Source organism: Bubalus bubalis, chromosome 4 (assembly GCF_019923935.1).
Source record: "Bubalus bubalis isolate 160015118507 breed Murrah chromosome 4, NDDB_SH_1, whole genome shotgun sequence".
Taxonomy (NCBI): Eukaryota; Metazoa; Chordata; class Mammalia; order Artiodactyla; family Bovidae; genus Bubalus; species Bubalus bubalis.
Window position 1 is genome coordinate 158339848 of NC_059160.1, and position 12923 is coordinate 158352770.

At 44.7% G+C, this 12923-nt stretch overlaps 1 protein-coding gene across 1 annotated transcript; it reads right to left on the reverse strand.

Moving 5' to 3' along the window:
- Window positions 1–5322: 5322 nt before the first annotated feature.
- LRIT2 (leucine rich repeat, Ig-like and transmembrane domains 2) lies at window positions 5323–9939 on the reverse strand. Its single transcript, XM_006072373.3, has 4 exons — window positions 9702–9939; window positions 8618–9399; window positions 6512–6535; window positions 5323–6122 (listed from the first exon to the last, which is right to left on the reverse strand). Exons 1-4 carry the CDS (start codon window positions 9809–9811, stop codon window positions 5323–5325), a joined length of 1716 nt encoding a protein of 571 aa, XP_006072435.3. The 5' UTR covers window positions 9812–9939.
- Between the last annotated feature and the right edge of the window lie 2984 nt (window positions 9940–12923).

The window sequence follows — 12923 nt, forward strand, 5'->3', positions numbered from 1 at the left end:
TTTTCCTCATCAATACATAGTGCAGAAAATCACTGCTATGAGGATGACAAGAGCTAATCTATGCAAAGCACCTGCCACCAGCTTTGTTTCTGCTGATGCAAGCTCAGGAGGCAGGCGCTATTCTTAGCTGTACACGAGGGCATTTGAGGCCGGCTGATGATCCCCATGCTAGAGCATCATACCCGGACGGGAGGGCTCCTTCTGCTTATCCTTGCTTCCAGGATGTTTTCCACCCTCTGATGGGCCTGGAAACCTCTCCCAGGTACTAGGAGAAGAGAGGAGAGTGGACAGTAGGAAGTGGGGGAGGGTGGGCAGACTCCACATCTGTGACCTTTGCAGCCCTGCAGCCTGCGTTTGAGCATCCACCTGCCCAGGGAGTTAGGAGTTGATGAGAATGCCCCTAAGAGCGCCTGTGGGACTCTGTACTCAGTGGCTGCCCCCGGAGTCCAACTGGTCAAGTATGGCAAGAACTGGGGAGGAGCCACACTCTCCCAGTTCTCTGGGGGCTGCAGGAATTCTGTTACTCTGAGGACTGGAAGCTTTTTCAAAATTATTATTAATTTTTATTGGAGTATATTTGATTTACACTGCTGTGTTAGGTTCTGCTGTACAGCCAAGTGAATCAATTATACATATACATAAAAGCATGTATGTATATGAATAATTCTTTTAAGATTCTTTCCCCATATGGGTCATTACTGAGTATTGATTAGAGTTCCCTTGTGCTATATGGTAGATCCTTATAAGTTACTTTCTTTATATATAGTAGTGTGTATATGTCAATCCCAATCTCCCAATTTATCCATCCCCCACCATGAAGACTAGAAGCTTTGAGAAAATCCAGGTCGGCCCACCCAGCATGGATGTTGGCAGGCAGTCATGCTTCCCCTACAGTCTTCAAAGGCCCAAGCACAGGAGGATGGACAGGGAGGACGGGGAGGATGCCATGTGAAGACTAAGGCGAATCACTGCCATGTGGACACAGGGAGGATCCCTTAGGAGATTCATAGAAGTAACTGGGGAGGGGCAGTGCTCAGAAGGTCTTAGTTTCTAGAATGAAGCGGCAATGGCTTAAGTACCCATAACTTGAACAATAAAGTAAGTGACCTTGCTTTATATCAATAGTCTAGTGATGTTGGTGATGTTATAAAATTGTACAAATGCACCTCTTTGGCTTAGTGAGGCCCAGTCATTCATTTATTAATAATTTATTGAATCCTTCTTTCAGTGACACAATGTCTGAATATACATATTACCTGTCTCAGGCCCTCTTCTAGGTGTTAGGGATACAGGCTCTAACAAGCAAAAATAAAAGAGAAAAAGGACAAAACACTTCTCTCGGGTTGCTAACTACATATACCTAAGACTAGCAATGGCTTCCAGAGAAGGCGATGGCACCCCACTCCAGTCCTCTCGCCTGGAAAATCCCATGGGCGGAGGAGCCTGGTGGGCTGCAGTCCACGGGGTCGCTAAGAGTCGGACACGACTGAGCGACTTCACTTTCACTTTTCACTTTCATGCATTGGAGAAGGAAATGGCAATCCACTCTAGTGTTCTTGCCTGGAGAATCCCAGGGAAGGGGGAGCCTGGTGGGCTGCCGTCTATGGAGTCGCACAGAGTCGGACACGATTGAAGCGACTTAGCAGCAGCAGCAGCAGCAGCAATAGCTTCACTCTAAAAGCAAGTAGACCTGCTTACAAACGTCTCCTGCCTCAAAGGCACTTACCTTAAAATGACACAGTCTAAGCTCTAAACAAATTCCCGAGAGCCTGACAATTGAATCTAAACTCCTGCATCTTTGAAACATGATTTACACAGAACACTACTTAAACATTCATTAAACAGAATGTGAATTAAATTAAAAGATGCTTGCTCCTTGGAAGGAAAGCTATGACAAACCTAGACAGCATATTAAGAAGCATAGATGTCACTTTTCCAACAGAGGTCCATATTGTCAAAGTTACAGTTTTTCCAGTAGTCAGGTACAGATGTGAGAGTTAGACCATAAAGAAGGCTGAGTGCTGAAGAATTGATGTTTTTGAACTGTGGTGTTGGAGAAGACTCTTGAGAGTCCCTTGGACTGCAAAGAGATCAAACCAGTCAATCCTAAGGGAAATCAGTCCTGAATATTCATTGGGAGGACTGTTGCTGAAGCTGAAGTTCCAATACTTTGGCCACCTGATGCGAAGAGCTGACTATTCAGAAAACACCTGGATGCTGAGGAAGATGGAAGGCAAAAGGAGAAGGGGGCAACAGAGGATGAGATGGTTAGATAGCATCACCAACTCAATAGACACGAATTTGAGCAAACTAATGTGAAGGATATTAGCATAGATATTCTGTCATTATGTGTATATCAGTTCAGTTCAGTCGCTCAGTTGTGTCCGACTCTTTGTGACCCCATGGACTGCAGCACGCCAGGCTTCCCTGTCCATCACCAACTCCCGGAGACTACTCAAACTCATGTCCATCATTGTGGGTGATGCCATCCAACCATCTCATCCTCTGCCATTCCCCTCTCCTCCTGCCTTCAATCTTTCCCAGCATCAGGGTCTTTTCCAACGAGTTGGTTCTTCACATCAGGTGGCCAAAGTGTGGGAGTTTCAGCTTCAGCATCAGTCCTTCCAATGAATATTCAGGACTGAATATATATATAGTGTGCATATACACATATCTATCTATCTATATATTTCTACATATACACACATATGTAAGCCTAGTAAGATCTGATGTAACATTTATTGAGGGCTTACTGTGTGCCAGACATTGTTCTGAGAACTTTACATGTAAAAATTCATATAATCATCTGGACAACTCTGTGCAGTAGTTACTATTATTATCTCCATTTTCCAGCTGACGAAATTAAGGCACAAGGAAATAGAGTCACAAAGCCAGTAAGAAGCAAAGCCAAAATTTAAGCCCAGGAAACTGGGCTGCAGAGTCAATGCTACTGACTAACCATATTGCCTGATCAGTCTGAGTAATGCACATCTTTACTCTAGGATTTTTTAAGGGAAAGTCTAAGGGACAGATTCTCAGAATTCCTCTGTGGATTGTGTTCCCTTGCCCTAAATTCCCAAGTTCACAGATTCAGCCGACAATGACCCCTGCTCAGGACATGCTCCTGATTCTCCCGCGTCCTACACGTCTCTTCTACTCCCCTTTCCCTCCTCCTGCCCCTCTGTCCACGCCCACCACGAAGGTTTCATTGCCAGAAATGGAGGCCACAGCATCCACTTCTGCCTTCACTTTAGCCCCAGACCCTTCATGAAGGCTGCAACGCCCACCCACCAAGAACTGTGGATGGCCTTTGGTCCTACAGAGTGAAGTACCTGGAGGCCAGTGGAAGTACATTCTTGTCCTGCTCCACCAACTTTATCCTGGGAAATTCCTCATAAACAAATTCTCTGTTATATAACATACATGTGTGTGTTGTTTGTATACATATGTGCATATATATATATATAAAACTATATACATATCATTCAAAAATGGATGTTCTTTGGTGTGATAATGGCATTGTGAGTGTGTCTTTTTGAAACTTCTTTATCTGTTAGGGGTAAAACTAAAATATTCATAGGTAAGCTGTGAAGCTTTGTATCTGCCGCAAACACTCCAGTTAAAAAAAAACTGTTGAGAGGCGTCCCTGGTGGTCCAGTGGTTAAGACTTACCTTCCAATGCAGGGGGTGCGGGTTCTATCCCTGTTCAGGGAGCTACAATCCCACATGCTTTGTGGCCAAAAAAAAAACAAACAACCCAAAACATAAAACAGAAGCAATATTGTAACAAATTCAATAAAGATTTTAAAAATGGTCCACATTCCAAAAAAAAACAAAAAAAAAATCAACTGTTGAGAGCAAGGACTAGATGAAATAAGACTTCAAAATGTTAAAAAAAAATTTTTTTTTTTTTGAAGCTGACTGAAAGGGAGGAACAAGAGTGTCTCTACTTTTGGTATGATTGAAATTTTCCATAAAAAAACTTCTTGCTCAGAAGAAAATAAATGAGAATTAATGGAACAATTTGTTTGATATGAGAGCTGTCTTCAATTTCTAAAAATTCATTACAACCAATATTAATTATTAACACAGTCCAGGGGTTGGATGAGTCCAGTAGTTTCAGCAAGAAAGGTCAGCCTTTGCCCCAAGGGCTTGCAAGCAACAAAAACTCGCACATCCTGTTCTATTCCTTATTTCTTTTCCACAGACATGGGAAGTCCAGGAAGGCTACTTGGAAGGACGTGATACTTAAGATGGATCTGGAAGGAACTGGGAAGGAAGGTAGGAAGAAGGGAGGGAGAAAATGTTTCTGGGGACGTCACAAGAAGGCCAGCTTACCCTCGAACCTTCAGAAGGTTTTTCCTGTGGCAAGTTGGAGAAGCTGTGAAGACATAGATGTGGGTTTAAGCCCTGGGAAAGACCTCCATCAACAGAGCTGCCTGGAGGGACAGTGAGCCATTCCCGGGTTTCATGGGGATCCCTACTCCACGTGAGCGTAGATAAGAAGAAACAGTCACCTCTCAGGAGTTTAATAGGAGGGCTTGAAACATTAACTGGAAACAGGAGTAGGCATTATATCCTTATTCATGTGATAAACATGTGTCATACTCAACACTGAGACACTAGGAAGACGGGGCTGAACAAATAAGCCTGAATCTCACAGTCTCAAGAAAATAGGTGGGAATCAGGATCATGTAATAGTAACAACAATAATAGTCATATGCTTTTATAGAGATTCTTTTCCTTCTGGATATGGCTCCCGGAAGCCATATGACTTTGGTTTCCAACAATCACTAGACATGAGTCCCAGGCTGCAGCCAGTCCCCGGTTTCTTAGTGCTGGCAATGCCAGGCTCTCAGCAGCACCAAGGACTGCTCTGGGGGACACAGACACCCACGCGTGGAGACTCACATCACCCACCAGCTCTCGTTTCACCCCCAAAGGCAGCTTTTTCAGAACATCAGACTCAGGTGGTTATAACTTCCTGAACGTCTGCTTCTTCACCTGTAATAAGGGGTAGAAGCCTACCTTTCTCCAGTGGGATAACATATGTGAAATGTATTATATGTTAATGTTCCATGTAAACATATAAATGTTATACAGTTATTTACATAGAAAATAACATGTATTAATCTCCAGTCACCATGGATAATAAAATGATTAATTGGACGGAGCTCCTTTGGCATCAGTTCCATGAGGGTAACAAAGACTATGTCTCCAGGACCGTTGTGTGAAGTTCAAAGCCTGGAACTGAGTCGGTGCTCGATAAACACTTCCTGAATAAATGGGTTGAGCCAAGTTGAGCGGCCACAGAGAATTAGTTTAAGGGCTGGAGGTCCACACCAGTCCTCCCCGGTGGTCATCTCCCTCTCCGGCTCTCTGCTCGTCCCCCTCAGGCTCAGCACCTCCGGGCCCCAGGCCGTCCTCACAGACGGCGGTGTGGTCTCTGTAGGGGTCGTCCCTGGGCTCTGGGACCGCGGGGGGGCACCTGGGGGCTTTCCTGCGGTGCAGACACCAGCGCTGGCCCCATCCCCGGCAGCTGCAGGGCGCCTGGGCCGCCCAGGCGTAGGCGCCCACAGGCACCGCCAGCAGCACCGCGCACAGGATCACCGTGGTGTGCAGCAGGCGCTCTCGTCCCTCCAGCCCGCCATCGTCTCGGCCGGTCACAAAGACCACACACCGGCCCTGGCGTGGAGGCTGCCCCCCCAGGCTAAGGCAAATCTCGTATTTTGTGCCAGGGAGGAGATCATCCACGGTGTACGTGTTGATTCCCGGGCCGACGTGGACCACCTTCTTCCTGAAGGCTTCATCCGACGCAATATAGAGCGTGAACCACGTCTCAGGAGTGTCCGCCGCCGCAAACCACTCCAGCAGGATCCCGTGCACCGTCTGCTTGACCACCCGCAGGTCAACATAGGCACTGCTCTCCAAGGGGGAGAAAAGAGAACGCGGTGCGAGCAGGGCCTGGGCGGGCTGCACGCGGAGGGAGATGACCACGGCACTCATGCCAATGGAGTTGGAGGCCATGCAGGTATAATTGCCTCTGTCTACCAGGTGGGCCGCAGGTATGACCAGCTCAGACAGAGTAGCATCTTCTGCAGTAAACGAGGTCAACACTGGTGGAGAGAGAACAAAACAACTCCGGTACACATCTCTCTGATAAACAGTCAGCTGGAGAGTGTCCAGCAATGCTAGCGTGTTTTTGTTTGTTTTTTTTTGGGGGGGGGGGTGGGAGGGGGTGTTTGTTCTTGTTGTTGTTTTTAAAGTGGTGGTGACCATTTATTAAGCATGTGTTTGGTGCCAGGTTTTTGCCTCTTGGGCTTCCCTTGCGGTTCAGCGGGTAAAGAATCTGCCTGCAATGCAGGAGACCTGGGTGCAATTCCTGGTTTGGGAAGATCCCCTGGAGAAGGGAAAGGTTATCCACTCCAGTATTCTAGCCTAGAGAATTCCACGGACTGTGTAGTCCATGGGGTCGTAAAGAGTCAGACACAACTGAGTGACTTTCACTCACTCACTCTTTTGCCTCTCAGCAACCCTGTAAGGTAAGTATCCAATTTTTACACATGGGAAGTTGAGAACTAGAGTGATTAAGCAACTTGTCCATAACTAGAATTGTTCAGACTCATCGATTGATCTGGAACCTTGTTCTTCTGTCTATGAAGACTGAACTCTTTCAGCTTCACTAGCTCCTCCTACCAACTGACTTTAGCCTTGCCAAGCTATCCCCTGGTTTCTAGGAGATCTCTCACAATAGTGTGATTGTACAATATCATGAGCTTCAGGAAGTGCCTTTTTACTTTGCAGAGGTAGAGTGGCTCAGAACCTGGAGCCAAATGCCTGGAATCTATCCCTTACTAAGTAAATGGTTTTGCATTTACTTAGTAAATTAGTAAAATCCATGTACTAAGTAAGTAGAGTTGCTTAGATTCTCTTGGCTTCAATTTCCTCACCAGTAAAATGGGATCATAATAGTACTCACTCCATAAGTTTGACAGTAAGTGCTCAGTAAGTGTTCAGAGAAGGCAATGGCAAGCCACTCCAGTACTCTTGCCTAGAAAATCCCGTGGATGGAGGAGCCTGGTAGGCTGCAGTCCATGGGGTCCCTACGAGTCGGACACTACTGAGTGACTTCACTTTCACTTTTCACTTTCACACAATGGAGAAGGCAATGGCAACTCACTCCAGTGTTCTTGCCTGGAGAATCCTAGGGATGGCAGAGCCTGGTGGGCTGCCGTCTATGGGGTCGGACAGGACTGAAGCGACTTAGCAGCAGCGGCAGCAGCTCAGTAAGTGTTAGCTGTTACTATTATTGAGAGAATGGACTGAACATGATACCAAAGAGACTGATGATAAAGCATCACAAGGGGTAACATCTGGATGTACCTCACCACTCTCAAAGAAGCCACAACAACAAATGCTGTATTTCTCCTTCACTGGTATTTAACCTTGAGCCAATAAGATGTAATCAAAATGATAGGACAAAGTCAAAATTTCAGTTAATTAGGTATTTTTTCCAGAGTTTTGCCACCATGTCTAATATCTGAGTGACTGTATTTCTCCAGTTTTACTTAGATATTCCCAGCTGTCTTCTAGATAGTGTCAAGATGCTTCTAGAAAGGCCATCCCTGGCTTTGTGATGTGCTCCAAACCTGCAGGGTCAATATTAAAGATGGCTTCTTCTTAGGTATGAAAGCAGAGCCTGAGCTTCAGGAAATGAAAGACAGGTTCGAATCCCAGCAGTGGGACCCCTGGAGGTCTCTCCCTGGGTCCCAGGATTGCAACTTCAAGCCAATAAGGTCTGATCAACATAGTGGTAGGAAGTGTAAAATTCACTCAATATCTAGGACTTCCAAACCTTGCCTGGTAAGAGCTAGCTGGAGTTTAGGGAATGACAGAGTGAGGAAACACTTGTTAAAACAAATGTTCTCAGGGTCTCCCCTGGTCTAATTGAACCAAATCTCCAAAGAGAGGTCTGAAAATTTTATTTCAAACAAGAACCTCAGATGAGTTTTCTCAGAAAAGTTTAAGAAATAAGTAATAAGTTATCTCTAGACTCAGTTCTAGTCAGAAATTCTATGATTTAAAAATAGTATAGTATTTTGCATCTAGAAGGCTTTCAAAGAATATATGTGTTCATATACAATTTTATAATATTTATACAGTATGTTAAGTCAACTAATATATATTTATGTCTTATATACTGTATGCAACATATATATGTAAACAACAAATACATATGTAATATATATATTTATACTTACATCTCATAGAGTTCTATATGCAACACATATATAAATATATTATTATATACACCTATGTGTAACAAATATAAATATCATATTGATAGATCTACATGCAACAAATATGTAAATATATTAGTAATAGTATTTACATCATAGTTCTTATAGAGATCTGTATGCAACCATTTAAAATAATGCCAATACTGGGGCACTATCTTGGCATTCTTTCTGTCGTAGTGAGTATAATTCAGGCCTGTCCCAATCTTGCTTGCACCCCTGCTTCATGATTGATCCAGTTTAGAACTTCTCTTCTGAGGACAAGGTTGCTACAGAACTCCCCAGCCCCCCAGATACATGGAGAGGGTACATGCACTTACCATCAAATTCCCTCCATGTGCTCAGGGGATAAGTCCAGGCAATAGTTGGTGAGGGGCTAGCCTGTGCCAGGCATCGCAGGGTCACATTCTGTCCCACCTGGACGCTGACGTTGGCACTGGGGGTTGAGATCTGAGGCTTCGTGCAAACACTGAGCTCCGTTTCGTGAAAAAGTTGCCCTGACTTGAAGAGAGGACCTCGGCACATGAGATAGGGATTCACCAGGATGACTGGAAGGCTGATGGACTTGATAAACTGGACAAGTCCCCTTAGGCGGCAATCACATAACCAGGGGTTGTCGTGTAGTGCCAGCACCATGCTGGAGAGAATCTCAGCCTCATGGCCAGACTGCCGGTGTTTCTGGTAGGCTGGCCAGTTCAAGAAGACATTCTTGGATACAACTGTCAGTCTATTGGAGGATAGGTCAAGGTAGGTCAGGTTGACCAGGAACTGAAGAGCCAGTTCAGGGAGTGCATCAATCCTGTTGTGTTTGAGGTCCAAGATTCTCAGGAGCGGGGTGGCACGGAATGCTGTCCACGGTACTGAACGGAGTTTGTTCCCCTCCAGTCTCAGCTCTTTCAGTTCTGACAGGTGCTCCAGGGCTCCTGGGTGGATCACAGTGACATTGTCAAAATTGAGCCAAAGGTACTCCAAAGTGCGCATGTTGATGAAAAACCCTCGGGGCAGTTCAAATACGGGTGAGTTTTCAATTCTCACTTGCTTGAACTCTTCACAAAGGTTCCTTGGGATCTCGCCCAAAGAGACAGATACGCACTTCAGAGTCCTGTACAAAAAAAAAACAGAACAGCTTTGAGATGAACATCAAGAGTCTGGAAAGTAGGATCAGGGTCATCCTGGTATTAGATGTATGAATTAGAAGGGAAAAAATGCAATTCACTTGAGTTAGACCCATTCTGGCAAAAATGCAAAGTTTATCAAACTTCAGCACCAACTAAACCAACTAAAGTGAGTTTCAAAGAGATTTTGCTGATTTCCTGCCAAATCTTGGCCTTCTCCCACACCATATCATCCCCAAAGAAAACCCACTCCCCCACAACCTTCTGGGATCTTGCTAGCCCAGCGCACCTGCCGAAACTCTCCTCTGAGCAGGCACATCCTGGCAGACAGGATGGCTGAGCCACATGTGAATCCAGAAAGACCAGAACTAGCAGGAAATAGTGAGGAACTGAAGCCATAGCCTTCTGTAAGAAACTACCTTCTGAGTTTTTTAAATAAGTACAGTCCAAGCCTCCAAGTGGCAAATCCTATTATTGGTAATCCATAATGATGCAGGTCAGCATAGCAACAGCAAAGCCCTTGGATGCCCTGAGGTCTGTGATGGCCCAGATCACAAGCTCAGTAAGAACCCAGAAGAGGGAGCTATTTCTCCTAACTAGATGGAAAATTCACTCTCTGGCTCTTCAGTCCAGAGAGCAAACTATCAGGCAGATGTCTAATTCAATCCTGATACTGCCTCCCCTCAGTCTCATACGAAAAGATCAGAGAAACAAGCAAGTAATGCTTTTCTGAGCACCATGGTTCAGGTGATTTGGCCAGAATCCATCTAAAATTCATCAATCACAATTGGCTCCTGAAACCCAGAACTTTCAACCAGTCTCTAAATGCAAATTCAGATGATGGTTGACAAAGTAATTTTAGAACCACTCTTATCAGTGGCAATATCTCCAGCATGTGGTGGATTCATTTGTCTTGTGAGTTAAGACAGCTTCACCTGCTGCTTGGATGACCAGAATCAGAGAAGCATCATATACAGAGGTTAAACCACAAGATTGTTGCTTTCTGATTAAATCAAAGCATGTTTCTTATCCTGAATCACATAACTTATCCTGAATGCAGTGTATCTCACATGTTAAATTTTTTTAAGTGAGATTCTATGTGATTCTGGATACTTTGCCATTCTTCATTCATTCAACAAATATAAATTGGTCATCTGCTCTAAGCCACACCCTTGCTAGATGCAAGGAATGTTGTGGCTAGCACGACTGCTATGAATCTGGTCCCATGAGGCCTTCTGTCTAGCTTATGCTTCCTAATCTTGAAATCTTTGAAAAGTGAATTTCTCTGTGCAAAGTGAGAAAATTAACACTGTTTAGTGTTTCCAGGAAATACTAAGATTACGCAAAATAAAGTATCTAACATATAGTAGGTACCCAAAAAAGTTTAATTCACCTCCCACACCAACAGACTCTTGAAGACAGTCACTTTCTTTTACTTGGGGTACTGTTACTTCTGATGACTATCAAAATTCCACGGCTTCTCCTAAGATTCATCGTATACATTATACCCTATAAAAGACCTCAGGGAAGAAAATCCGCTTAATCGCTAACCAGTGATGGGGAAATGGGTCACCAACTAAGCTGATTACACCCCAGGCTTTCCATCCAAGCCAAATATATTTGCTGGAGTTTCCAGACAACCTAACTCTACAATATGACTAGATATCTGGACTTCTTCTCCAGGTAAAAAAAAAAAATTAGAAAGGAAGGAGAGTGCCGTGGGCACAAAGCTGTGGCCGACAAGGAGCGGTGCTGCCTAGACACCCTTTGAGAAATGAGTCAGTGATTGCATGCCCTTCCCAAGGCAGCCCCACACAGAGACTGACAATGGTGGGGGCAGAAGAACCTGGCCGGTTTGACATGATGGGGGACAACTCTGATGGGTGGTTCTCATTCCAGAGTTCCCTAGCAGGCTGGCCAAGGTTTTGTCAGGCTTGCTTTGTGGGAAAATGTGATTCAATCCACGGGTATCACAAATGACCAGTGAGTTCTTTTCTCATCCCAAAATAAAAATGCCAAAAGAGCCCTACATCCCCTACAATTTCTTCTCCGTTCATCCCATCTAGCTTTCTTAAAAGAATCCTGCTCAACTCAGCCTTCCAGTGGTCTGCCGGGAGCTTGAGAAGAACGCCCACTGGCATGTCCTCTCTGAAATCAGCCAGGTCACCTTTGCACTGCTACTTCTCTCCTGACTCCTTCATCTTCTGGTTTCCTTATCTGATATTTGGTCATAGGGAGTAGCTGTGCTGTTGGCTAGAAGACTAAACTCAAGAGATGGAACAACAAAGGGAAGGGATCTGAGAATACTACACTTCCATCTCCCTTCTGGCAGGATGCTCTTAGGAACGTGTCTCTTAGGATTCTTAGTAGGGACGGGGTCATGGAAGAGGAGTTACTCTATGTGAAATAATTAGATAAAAATGGCTTCTGGGCAGAAGCAGATTTCCTGTCTATTCAATTGGAAAAAAGTCACTCCAACATGACCGGAACTTTTTTTTTTAATATTTATTTATTTGGCTCTGCTGCATCTTAGCTGTGGCATGCAGAATCTTTAGTTTTGGCATGTGAACTCTTAATTGCAGCACGTGGGATCTAGTTTCCTGACCAGGGATCCAACCTGGGCCCCCTTCATTGACAGCATGAAGTCTTAGTCACTGGACCACAAGGGAAGTCTCATGACCAGAACTTTGGAAGAGCTCAGACTGAGAACCAGGCAACTTACTAGGGAGCAGGTGTGTTATCTTTCCTCTTTCTCCAGCTGGGGTTTTTCCTTCATTCCTCCACCTGCTCCAACCACGTCTGAGATGGTCCTCTAGGCTCCCCTTGCTCTGGGGCGTGCCTGTGACAGACGCACAGAGGACTATGTCCCTAGGCCCTCTTGAAATAGGTGGGCTACATGACCAATATTCACGCCAATGAAATGTTGGAGGAAATAATGTTTCAAAGGTCCCTCCATGATTCTCCAAGTTCTCTTTTCTCTTGTTGGAACAAGTGTTGCCATTCCAGGTGGTAGAGCCTTCATCAACCTGTGTCCCTGGGTGAATAAGAGAGCAGGACCCTTTCTCCATCCTTCTTTCCCACTCACTCAAGTAGACTCCATGAGAGCAGGAATGTTTCTATGTTAAGCCACTGATATCTGGGAGCTGTTAACACAGCATAAGCCTAAGCTATCCTGACTACAATGCCCTTATAATCAAATAAAATATGCTCAAATAATTGTAAGTTGATTTCTGTCTCTCTTGGATTAAAAGTTTTCAGCTCTAGTCTTCTAAACATGCTGCTGAGTCTCTTGATTAATAGCCTAGTTTAATAACCACACCCACTTCCCAGGATTAAATTTCACTTGTCTGCCTTTTAGTACCTTGTAAGGTTGCAAGTCTACATCGAGTGACCTACTATGTAAATCAGGAGGAATATAACCATGTTGCATTTAAAAAAAAAAGAAAGACATCATGGAGATGTCATGATTTCAGCCAAGCTCCAAACAAGGCTTCCTAGGGCCACATGCTGT